This window comes from Protopterus annectens, chromosome 12.part0, assembly GCF_019279795.1.
Source record: "Protopterus annectens isolate FY-2018-M chromosome 12.part0, PAN1.0, whole genome shotgun sequence".
NCBI classification, from domain to species: domain Eukaryota; kingdom Metazoa; phylum Chordata; order Ceratodontiformes; family Protopteridae; genus Protopterus; species Protopterus annectens.
In genome coordinates this window covers 412,306,405-412,319,331 of record NC_056746.1, presented here as the reverse complement: position 1 = coordinate 412,319,331, position 12,927 = coordinate 412,306,405, and the positions used below count along the sequence as shown (strand labels likewise).

At 41.7% G+C, this 12,927-nt stretch overlaps 1 protein-coding gene across 1 annotated transcript in view; it reads left to right on the top strand.

The window, feature by feature from the left end:
* LOC122817331 (cytochrome P450 2K4-like) overlaps positions 1-12,927 on the top strand; it is a 380,734-nt gene that overhangs the window by 340,578 nt on the left and 27,229 nt on the right. The window contains exon 7 of the mRNA XM_044090547.1: positions 11,921-12,108. Within this exon, the coding sequence (XP_043946482.1) occupies positions 11,921-12,108 (188 nt within the window). The remainder of the gene's footprint in view (positions 1-11,920; positions 12,109-12,927) is intronic.

Here is a 12,927-nt window from a genome sequence, read left to right as displayed (position 1 = left end):
AAGCTAGATTCAGCAGGCCTGGATCTAGTATATGCTACAGCAAACAAAGTGTACCAATTTCAGTAAGAAACAGTTCAAATATGCAGGCACTATAAATCTTTAACCAGACATTCCCAGCTCAGAAGGGCAGAGTCCAGCCTCTCCTCCCACAAGAGTGCAGACCACAAACCTTCTTAATGTAAACTAACTGGCCTGAAGCCCAAGTGCTTAAACCAGAACTAATACACTTTTAGAATAACAGACACTGAGCTCTCAATCAGCAGTTCCCAACTTAGAAGGATGTAAGCTACCTGTCCTGCCACCACAGTGCATGCCACAAACCTTCCTAATGTAAAACAACTGGTCTGAAGCCCAAGTGCTTAATCCAAAAGACTTAGAATGATAGCTACACTTTAATCAAGTTACTACCAAGCAGTAATAAATACAATTGAATACTTTAAAGAATGCCTGAATTAGTGCTCCAGTTATACAAACAAAGCTAGATTCAGCAGGCCTGGATCTAGTCTATGCTACAGCAAACAAGGTGTGCCAATTTCAGTAAGAAGCAGTTCAGATATGCATGCACTATAAGCCTTTAACCAGAAATTCCCAGCTCAGAAGGGCAGAGTCCAGTCTCTTCTCCCAGAAGAGTGCAGACCACGAACCCTCTTAATGTAAAATAACTGGCCTGAAAACCCAAGTGCTTAAACCAGAATTAATACACTTTTGGAATAACAGGCACTGAGCCCTCAATCAGCAGTTCCCAACTTAGAAGTATGTAAGCTACCTAACCTGCCACTACAGTGCAGACCACAAACCTTCTTAATGTAAAACAACTGATCTGAAGCCCAAGTGTTTAAACTAAAAGGCTTAGAATGAGTTACACCAAGCAGTAATAAATACAACTAAGTACTTTTAAGATGACGCAAAAGCAAAATAAAGTAGGAATAAACACAAATACAGTAAAAGCAGATACATTTTTTTTTCAGAAAAGTAGCAAAAGCAGTAGTAGAAACAATTCACATGCAGTGCAAGCTGGCACACTTGAGTATGCAGCAATATTAGTCCACGCACAGTTTGAAAAAATGTAATTAAATTAAAAAGGACTAAAAGCAAGTGCAGAAAGGGTTTATTAGGTAGAATGCGGTAAAGAGATGGGCCTGGGGGAGTGTCCTAGATCAAATCTACAGTGGGGTGGGCACTGAAAAAGCCACCAAATTTAAACTACAACCAAGAACAGGGGGTGGTGGTGGGGAAAAACAGTTTCAACACAGATGTGAGGAATGTGCAAATTAAAGCCAAAAAATATATACTGATCTCTATATATTTTCAGAGCAGTAAGACAACAGATATCTAAGCAACAATTTAGCTCTATAATACAGAATAATACAGAAAAATATACTCAGCTAAAAACAGTTTCAACACAGATGTGAGGAATGTGCAAATTAAAGCCAAAAAATATATACTGATCTCTATATATTTGCAGAGCAGTAAGACAACAGATATCTAAGCAACAATTTAGCTATATAATACAGAATAATACAGAAAAATATACTCAGCTAAAAACAGTTTCAACACAGATGTGAGGAATGTGCAAATTAAAGCCAAAAAAATATATACTGATCTCTATATATTTGCAGAGCAGTAAGACAACAGATATCTAAGCAGCAATTTAGCTCTATAATACAGAATAATACAGAAAAATATACTCGGCTCTATATATTTGCAGATAGCCTTGTAAGGCTGTCTTTCAAACTAAGGTTCCAGTTTGAATGCAGATTGTTAATTAACAGGGCACACACACCAGTTATAAAGCCAATTTTATCAGCTGAAGACAAGGCAGGAAATGAGGGGGGGGGGTGGGGAAAAACAGTTTCAACACAGATATGAGGAATGTGCAAATTAAAGCCAAAAAATATATACTGATCTCTATATATTTGCAGAATCTCTCTCTTCCACTTCCCTGACATTGCTTATTCTGGCAGGTGTTTGTAGTTCATGTGCACCAGAACATGCATCCATCCCCCTGTCTTGGTCACCAACATGGCCACCTTAATTCATACCTGATTAAGTCTAAGGCCAAAGGCCAGTGTCACTGTACCTTGGTTTGTTAAGTTGCCATTGCCAAAACACTTGATCCCTTTGATGATCGAGCCTCCACTCTCCAAGAACTGCCTCTTCTTTGTTATGTTGGTTGGTCCCTCCTTTTGCTACATGTAATCACCAGTTTTATCTGCAACCATCTCTCTCGTGTTTCACCAACTCCAGCTTTCTTCACCATCTGTATTGGTTGTCTCCATTCCTGTGCTGCATCATCTCCCTTTCCCATCTAGTCTGACTGTGCTCCTCCTAGCTTTCTCTCATTTCCTTTCTCTCAGTACCCTCTGACTGCTGGTCTTCATCTTCATATTTTCTTTAATCTCCTGATAATCCTTACCTACTCTGTTACCATAGGGTGCACCACTGTTCCATACATTCCACCCTCTAATCTTTCCCACACACTAGGTAACCCTCTCTGCTCACTTCCACATGCTCTTCCTGAGCTCCTGATTGCCTGCCCCAGGCTCCACTGCCCGTTTATGACTTGTTACTTATGTTGGCCCCTGTCCATCTACCTTAGCTTCCTTCCCCTTGTCGTCTTTTCTGGTATCCTCATCTACCTTCACTCTCTACCTTACTAATTACTGTGCCATTTGACTGTTCTCATCTGATGTACTCTGCTTCCATCCCTTGATCACCTGTCAGTCTCTCGCGTAGCTTCTGACCCTCCTGATTTTTCCTCATTTGCTGTGCCCAGCTCCTATCCAGTTCCAGTTAGCACTTATCTGACCAACCAACATTCTCTCATCTGTAGCTACCATATTCTTCTTTGAATGTATCTATTACATACAGCCAAAGTATGAGTATTATATTGTCTTGTATCCTGAGCACATCATACATCTTCCCCCATCTAGTCTATATTGTCAGTTTTATCATGTCCCATTTTTTTAAAACTTCTCTTTTTTTTTTCCTTTTTTTATTTTGATAGCCAGCTTGATTTTTTCAGTCTCCGGTGCCCTTACTGCCCTGCTTAGCAAACACCAGGCAAACAACTTTAGCCTTCATACAGCAGTGGGGTAAGGCTCCCGGATTCCATATGCAAACACCTCTACTTTAATCTACACAGCACGAAGCATTCCATCGTTATAGACTATTACACAGCAGTCCTACTCCTCCATTTATTATTATTATTTATTTACATTTACCTGTAATTGACTTGGCATAATTGGTGTGCTATCAGTTTTGAAATTGTGAGATAAATGCTGCCATTGCAGTGCTCACCAGATCTCTCCATGGAATTTGCTAGACTGAAGCAAAAAAGTGGAGAGACCAAGGTCTAATTGTTTAGGATGAATAGATCTACTTCACCTGAGGTAAGTGCTCAGTGGAGACTGACTGGACATATCAGGGGGAATGTTTTCATGTAATCTTTGCTGTTCTACTATTGTTGTTGTCATTGTTGCTGCTTGCTAAAAGACTATGTAACAAGCATTTTGCTACACTTAAACATCACACACTAAGCTCTTCATCCCTGACTGCAAGTACAGTATCTGCATTCACTTCTGTAGTTTTGTTATCTTTGTGGCTTCAGAAAGCACTGCTTTTACTTTACTCTTGCACCATTGACACCTGTTGGTTATGTCGCTAACAATTTGTGCCCAGGGCAACCACTCCCTTTGCCACACTCTAGTTACACCTCTGATGCAGTGTGCTGGTATGCTGCTTTATTTATGATAGCATGAGGTATATTTGACACAGGTATGACATACAGGCTTTCTGTGGAAGTTGGTGCCTGGGAGGGTTGTGAGAGCCCTCTAACATTTGTTTCCCTGTTTGATTGTGTGGGCAATTACTTGTGAAACTGTTTCTTTCTGATGCATGGGATAAGGATGTTGATGTTTTTGAAAATGTTTCACCCTGTTGGTTTGGTTGGGGGGGGATTTTAAAATATGGCTCCCTGGTTTTGAGAGGTGGGATGAAGTACTTTTCAACATGTCTCTCTTTTATTATTTGTGGGGACAGCCATGCTTTTCAGAATTATTCTGTCTGTTGTTGTGACAGTGGGGTGAAAACTGTTTTTAAAATGCTTTTATCTCTTGGTGATTCGTGGCAGGAAATTGCATTTTAAACTGTGCTCCTCACTTGCTACTTTTGCTTGTTGGTGGTGGAGTCCTTTTCAAAATGTGTCTCTTTGTTGTTGTTGGGGGAATTCAATAGCAGTGATATCAACAATGGTGTAATAAATTTGAAATATGTTGTTTTGGCATGGCTGTTTACTGACATGTATATGTACTACTTTATTGGGAGGGGGGCATCACAATGATTGTTAGCTGTGATAAGCATTTATGTAGTATTTTTTGCCTAAAATAGTGTAGCTAGTAACTGTAATAGTTTCTCACCATCCCTCCCTATTGGTGTCTTGTTCTTATACTTGGTGGCTTTGCAGTTGCCTATCCCTACTGTAAATTTGATCTGGGGCACTCCTCCCAGTCTAGTATCATTAGCTCATTCTACCTAATACAGAGAGAGCATTTGAGAAGGCCAACCCACTTAGTTTCTTAATCTTGAATTATCGTATGTTCTTCCTTTCTCCCTTTGCACTATAAAAAAAAAAAAAAAAAAAAAAACACTTTGCTAGAATCTACCATTGCTAGAATCTCCTTGTCTTCTGACTGAGTGTGCTTGTCAAACAATCTGGAAATATAGAGCTGATAAGTATATTTTTGGCACCTTTTAACTGTTCAGAGTTCTGCACTGTCTTAATTTTTGCTTGACTGAATTATTTATATATTTCCTGGCATTGTTTTTGATAATCTAAGCAGTTCCAACTTGATTTTTTCCTAATTTACTGCTTTCTGCACTTGTTTTTAGTGATTTTTCAATTAAATTGCATTTATTTAAACTGTATTTGCTTTAATATTGCTACACACTGAAGTGTGCTAGCTTGCACTGTATTTGAATTGTTTTTAGTGCTGTTTGAGCTGCTTTTCTGTAAAAAAAAAAAAAAAAGTTCTAAGCTTGTTTCCTGCCATTCCTGTAACTAGTCTAGTCCAGATACATATTTACTGTAACCAGGACTGTTTGTAAGCTTCTGAGTCCCCCCCCCCCAAAGCCTTTCTGTGTTGGAGGGAAGCCTTCTAGCTTATCAGTGGGAGTGGTAAGCACTAGATAGCCTATCTACCACAAGAGGAATGGTTTCTGGCCCAGAAATTGTAGTTTATTGGCCGTTGGGGCAGTTTTTCTACCTCTTTCAACTTTCTAGTTTAAAAGCTCGCATTTGCACTTGTTTCCCAACTTTCCTGTAACTAATTTAGTCCACTTACAGATTTACTGTATCCAGGACTGTTTATAAGCTTCTCAGTCCCCCCTCAAGCCTTTCTGTGTTGGCGGAAAGCCTTCTAGTTTATCAGTGGGAGTGGTAAGCACTCGGTAGCCTTTCTACCACAAGAGGAGTGGTTTCTGGCCAGAAATTGAAGTTTATTGGCTATTTGAGCAGTTTTTCCATCTCTTTCAACTTTTTGGTTTAAAAGCCTGTGTTTGTGCTTGTTTCCTGCCTTTCCTCTAACTAGTCTAGTCCAGATACCGATTTGCTCTATGCAGGATAGTTTGTAAGCTTCAGAGGCCCCCAAGCCTTTCTGTGTTGGAGGGAAGGCTTCTAGTTTATCAGTGGGAGTGGTAAGCACTAGGTGGAGGAGTGGTTTCTGGCCCAGAAATTGTAGTTTATTGGCTGTGTGGGCAGTTTTTCCATCCTTTTCAACTTTCTGGTTTAAAAGCCCATGTTTGCACAGGTTTGCACTTGTTTAAGCTCTGTGCAGTGGCGTCGAGCTGAGGAAAACTATTACTAGTGCCAGAAAGTCCGCTCTTCATTTTTTCCCTTAGACCTTGCTAGTTCTTTCTCTCTAACACTTTAAATATCCTAATCACTTTGCACTTAAATAGGTTTTGTAGCTATTATTGTAGCACACCTAAGTGCCATCGGCAGTAGTCATTCTTCACAAAAATAGCTCCAGTACTTAATAGTTATGACCACCCCTCCTGGCGCAATTAATGGGCAGTTCCCTGTGCTTTCTCCTATAAACTTGGTGCACTTGGGAATTCTGAGGCAGTGCAGCAACTGCCTCATGTACACAGACAACCCTCTCCTCTTACCTCCTAAAATTTGACTTGTGAAAGATGCACTTATATCACCAAATTGTAAGTTTTGCACTCTCCAGCCAAGTCTGGACTAGCTGGTTAAGAGGAGAAGGTCAACAGCTGCACAACACCAGATGGAACACATAGCCCTCCAGAACACCCACTATCACAGCTCTCAAATAAAAACACAAACCACACACCCATCTTTCCAGAGGCTCTCAATAGAAATTTACCCACACAGCAGAGACCTCCAAGACAGAAATGCACTTACCAACACAACACAGCACAAACCACAGGACACATAGCTCACCTCCACAGTGTGACCCTCAACCTAAGCCCCTAAGGCTAAACACCTTGCCCAATACACTAATCATAGGTGACTCAGTAGTGAGGCACACAGATGTCTCAGTCACTAGATTGAATAAGGAGAAGGTAACAGTCAGCTGTCTATCAGGTGCCAGAATCCAACACAACAGATGCACTCAGGTCACTCCCAAAACAAGTACAAGTATGACTCTATCATTGTCCATGTGGGTGTGAATGACCTAAGACTTACCTCCCTGTAGTATAAAAAATGAAACATGGTGGAGCTCTTGGATTATGTGGCCCAGGCAGGTATGACACTAGCCCTGAGCAGTATCCTACCATCACCCAGAATAATGTCGCAGTACAAACAAAAAATGATTGACTTCAACAATTGGCTAAGTTTCTGGTGTCATTCTAAGGGGAGCCAGTATCTGTCTGCTTGGGATGAAATGATTGACAAACCTCAATGCTCTGCCAGAGATGGTCTGCATCTGTCACCCCTGGGTTTCCAGGTACTGGCTAAGGCTCTTGCCACCCCTATAGTGCCTATTTTAGGCAGTGTTCCAAAGACCAAATTACCACCATAACAGCTATAAATAAATGCAATCTGAGGGTCTTGCTGCTCAATGCTAGAAGTCTAAATCTCAAGATGCACTCGCTCAAAGCACACCTCAAAATGGAGAACATTGACATTTGTGCTGTAACAGAGACCTGGTTTAAAGCAGCAAAATGCACCCCTGTGCTACCAGGCTATAACTCATTCCATACAATTCAGCTCTGAAACATGGACTGAAGCTCCAAAGGTGGTGGTGTCTCCATATTCATAAAAGATATGCACACCTCCAGACTAGTAGCCCAGCATAATGCAGCTGAGATACTTCAGGTACAACTAACATTGAGAAAGACGGCGATCCAGGTCATAGCCTGCTATAGGTCCCCAACCATGTCCCTAGACTCTCACTCCATGTTCCTAAGCACCCTGGAATCTATCAAGGTCCAACCCAACACTCTCTTACTAGGAGACTTCAACTACTCCTCCAACTGGGAAAACTACTCAAGCACCAATATATTGGCCCAATGCTTCCTAGAATTTATCAGTTCCATTGCCCTGGACCAGCTCATTCTGATCCCCATTGGGGAAACAACATCCTTGACCTGATTATTACTAACATGGGTGACCACTGCTCTACACCAAGAGTCAATCCCTCCCTGGTCAGATCCGACCATAAACTAATCACCAGGGAAATCCACATCTCACCCACACCCCCTGCAAAGGTAACCACCTGGAAAAACTTCTCCAAAGCTGACTTTGGACTCCTAAAAACAGAAGTGGCTAACTTCATGGCACCCATGCCAATGGCAAATAGCTGCATGACTGCCGAATCATGCACCAATGCACTGTACAAACATGCATGGAACTAGCCATACCCAACAGAACCAAGACACTCTCCTCTAAAAAAAGAAGCCAATCTAGTGGTCCCCTGCCATTAATAAACTTTACAACAGAAGGGAGAAACTGTTGCAGAAAAAGGTGAAGTACCAAGACTGGAAAAACTCCCTTATTAGCCTCAACAAAAAGTTGAGATCCCTCATCAAATCCTCTAAAGCCAGCTATGAAGGCAGACTTGCGGCAGACACTAAAAACAATCACAAAGCCTTCTATAGCTATATCAAGAATCTCCACGGCAATTCCCAGATTTGCTCTGAGTTACTGCACAATGGTACCTCCTATACTGAGCCAACAGATATTGCCAACATACTGGCCAACAGATTCATTGCCAACTTTACCCCTGTCTCCCACCCCTAAAGGACCAATTACAATACAAGAAGAATGCCAGGCACCCAGCATTACTGCAGCGCAGGTTAAAGCTGCATTGTCCAAGGCCAAGAATACAGCTTCCATGGAACCCAATAATATTACTAGCTGTGCTCTACATGAACTGCAAAGTGAACTGGCTCCACATCTGTGTGCCCTGTTCAGTCACAGCCTCACCTCAGGCTTTGTCCCTACCAAATGATGTACTGCTACAGTCATCTCTCTCCATAAAGAGGGAGTGACTACAGACCCTGGAAATTATTGTCCCATTAGCCTGATGAGTCTGATATGTAAATATTGACTGCATCATCATGGACCTGATTAACAAAGATATAGGAAATCTCCAAATTCTAAACCCCACGCAATTTGGCTTTGTGAAAGGGAGATCATGCCTACTCAACCAAGTTGACTTCTTTGAGTCAGTCACCAGGGCTGTAGATGAAGGTAAGGCAGTGCATACAGCCTACCTCAATCTGCCCAAGGCCTTTGATACCTTTCCTCACTCAGGAATTATTGATAAATTCACCAAACTAGGCATCAACCCCTATATCACTAGTTGGGTTATAAATTAGCTCACAGATAGAACACACAGTATGAAAGTAGCAGACTCCAAGTCAGACTGCTGACCCGTCACGAGTGGAGTCCCACAGGGAAAGGTCCTGGGTCCTCTCCTGTTCAGCATCTACTTTTCAGAAGTCCAGGCCAACACAAAGGGACTCTGGCTGACCAAGTTTGCAGATGACTGCAAACTCGGAGCCATTATTAACTCTCCAAGTGATGCAGACATCCTACAGAAAGGTCTCACTGAGACCAATGACTGGTGTTGAAACCATGGCTTAAACTTAACGCCATAAAATGTGTTGTCATCCCCTTTGGAAAAAACTCAGTTCCCACTAATTACCACATCGATGGGAGCCCACTGAACACTGAAGGCATTATAAGAGATCTGGGGACACAGGTTGACAGCAACCTCTCCCTCAACCACCACATTGCCACTGTGGTCAGAAAGTCCTTCTATGTGGCACATCTCATTACCAAGGATTTTGCATCCAGGAAGAAAGAAGTCATAGTCTCTTTCTACTCTTCTCTAATTAGACCAATCATCGAGTATAATATCCCATTTGGCATGTACCTCACTAGACACCTGCAATAGCTGGAGAGACCACAGAAGTACCTCACAAAGAGGATCCTAGGTGTTAAACACATGTCCTAAATGGACAGACTCAAAAGACTCCAGCTGTTCTCTGTCTCATATCGCCTACTTAGAGGCGATCTCTGCTTGACTTACAAAGCCATGTCTGACCTAGCTCTGTTAGAAATGCTACATCTAAAGAAATCCCAATCCCTCCACACCACACACTACAGGGACCTTAACTTCATTACCACAATCAACAGAACATGCTGGAGGGACAGCTTCCTCACCCAGAGACTGCCCATGCTCTGAAATAGACTTCCCATACATGTCAAACAGAGCATGGCACTGTCCCTCTTCAAGAGAAATCTTGAAGAGTGGATGGGTAATAGAAAATTCACCCCAGGGATCACTCCAGTGGCTCTACTTGATAGAGGCACTGGGAACTAACATCGGGCAGCACAATGCCAGGGCACCTCTGTGGGCTAGGCTTGTAAAGGTCCAGGGCTATTAGCCTAGTACACACCTATGAACCTATGAACATACTCAGGGATGGCTTGCAGTGTTGCATTCAGCATCAACAGCATGTTGTGTGCATACTTACAAAGAGCAATAAGCACACAGAAGTGTACAGTTAACATGTTTTTAGCATACCTGTTGTTTGTTTAAAACCGCTTCTCATGGGGAGGTTGGGAAACATCAAATGGTAAACAGGTGAAGAGATGACAGATATTGCAGAGCACCATGGAGGGTGTGGGGTGGCAGACAGAGTGCCCTGGAATACAGCCGTAGCCACCCACATGTGTTGTGGAGGCTGTATGTGTGATGTTGTGGGGCCATAATACATAAAACATGTTAGGATGCAGTGATCCATTCACAATGCAACAGCAGGTTTTACAAGTGCACATTGTGGTGTAGTAGAGCCATGCCTCAGACTAGCGACAAATAAATACTCTGCAGCAGGAACCTTTACATGTGGCCTGTACCTCTGCATGGGTCAGGTGTTGCACAGTGTCTGCTAGCTGCAAACTGTGTGGTGAGGTATTCTAATGTGATTGCAGCAAATATTAGAGGACAGATGCTTTTCAAATGTCTATCCTCACATTTACATAGAAAAATGGCTGTATAAGAAAAGAAAAAAAAAATGGAGAAGTTGTCCTTTGTAAGGATTCTCTATAACAAGCTTCCCGTTCACATGAAGCAGGGCCCCTCCCTGATCCTCTTCAAATGGAGCCTAGATCAATGGATGGGTGACTATAAATTTACTCCTGGTGAGGCACCCATGTCTCTCATGGACAGAGACAGTCAGTATTAATTACCATAAATTCTTACCTCTGCAAACTTCGCTCACCTAACTACTGACAATTCAGGCAACTTGGGATAAATATGGCTAGGCTAGTAAAGGCTCTAAGGCCACTTACCTAGTAAGTTTTATGAACTTATGACTGACATCTGGCTGCAGACCATCTGTAAGCACGGCTGCTGGATCATTCTGACAGACAAGAATGGGCCTTCAATGAATGTGCATGGCAGGACCTTGTTATGCAGGTAAATTCTGTCAGTGGCCGTAACTAATTGCAAGATCAAGTATGCCAGAGAGTCAGCAACATAATCTATCATGCTCACAAAAAGGCACCCAACATTGCATGTGAGCAGCTGGCCATGGGTGTGGGGATGGGGCATCTGCCTACCCAGTCATCTAAAACAGATTTGTCTTGTGTACAAGGTCACTTGCTCATTATCATTTGGGGACTTGACACTGGCACATAACTTTACCCACCCCAGAGGTGTCAGTGGATGGTAGTCCTGGTAGGTACACCTTTTCATATACATTATATAATGCAACATGCCAGTGATAGAACTAGTCCCATACAGAATATGACCATTTCATTCTCACAGTTAATTTCAATGTTTAGCTGCTGCATTAATCTGCACTAAGTACATGGCTCTATGCTTATTTTGCAGGACATTCAATTTTACAGTTACAGCATCATAGGAATATGGGCTTGTCACAAAGTAACAGTAATAAACTTAGGTATGTCTGCATGTTTTCAAAGGTGCTTTGGTGTCTTGGGCCTCCACCACTGATGCTGGCAAACCTGATGTCAGTGAAATATTTGAGCAGAAGCAGCCACATAATTAAAGGTTCCACAGAATGACTTGAGCTACTTGCTCACTAGAGTGCAAATATATATAAATAAAGGGGGCATCCTTTTTCACACCCTTAGTATTAGTTACAGGGTCTAAAACCCCTCACATTACATTAATATATACTATGAAGCCTTCATATAATTTAATTAGTTGCATTATGTCCTCAGAAGGAAACATGGATATTCAGGGTTTTCTAACAGCACAGGCATCATATATACATGTATTTTTGTTTTATTTTTTATTAATTTTATTATCGTTTTCTACCATATAACTTAACATAATTTACCTTTGGAAGAAAATAAGTCATTTTGCAATAGGCAATACTGAATCTAAATATATACATATATTTTTTCTTAATTTAGAAAAAGTTCAAGAAGAAATTGATGAAGTTGTTGGGAACAGCCGGCTGCCAACACTTGAAGACAGAAAAATAATGCCTTATACTGATGCGGTGATCCATGAAGTTCAGAGATTCTGTAATATTGTCACATTGCCTCTTATGCGTGAAACAACCTGTGATACAAATTTCCGAGGTTATTTCTTATCTAAGGTATGGGTTTTTAAATCTAGTACTCTCTACTTATTACATAGCTTGCGTACATTTTGTTTGAATATGAAGTTGAAGGATATGTGATATGGACCGTGCTATCCCAAATAAAACCAAGACTCCTTCCTCAAGCAAGAAGAAATCAGTCTGTTGGACCCTGGCCATAAGCAAACTTTACAATAAAAGGAGGAGATTTATACAAAAAAAGGCCAAATCTCAAGTAGAAAAATCATCCCTGATCAGCATTAGTAAGAAATTGAAGGCCCTCATCAAGTCAACTAAAGCTAATTTTGAAAAGAAAGTTGCCAAGGATGACCATAAGGCCTTCTATGGCTACATCAAAAACCTAAATGGCAACGCTCATGTCTGTTCTGAGCTAGTACAAAATGGAACAAAATACACTGACCCTTCTGACATTGCCAACATCTTGGCTGACAGGTTCAGTGCAAATTTCTCCCCCCCCCCTCACCACCTACAGGGCCTATTACCATTCTTGGAGATTGTGTAAGTCCAATTATTACTGATACGTTGGTTAACAAGGCTCTATCTAAAGCTAAAAACACTGCCTCCATGAGACCAGATGGTGTCCCAGGCTGTGTCATACACGAGCTCCAAAAGGAATTAACCCCGCATCTTAAAACCCTGTTCACTCTCAGCCTCTCCACAGGATATGTGCCCATGGAATAGTGCATGGCAATGGTGGTCCCGCTACACAAGGGTGGGGCCGCAACTGACCCTTTGTAACTACCAACCAATAAGCCTGACCAGTCTGATCTGTAAGGCTATGGAGCGAATCATTATGGAACTCATAAATGGAGAGAT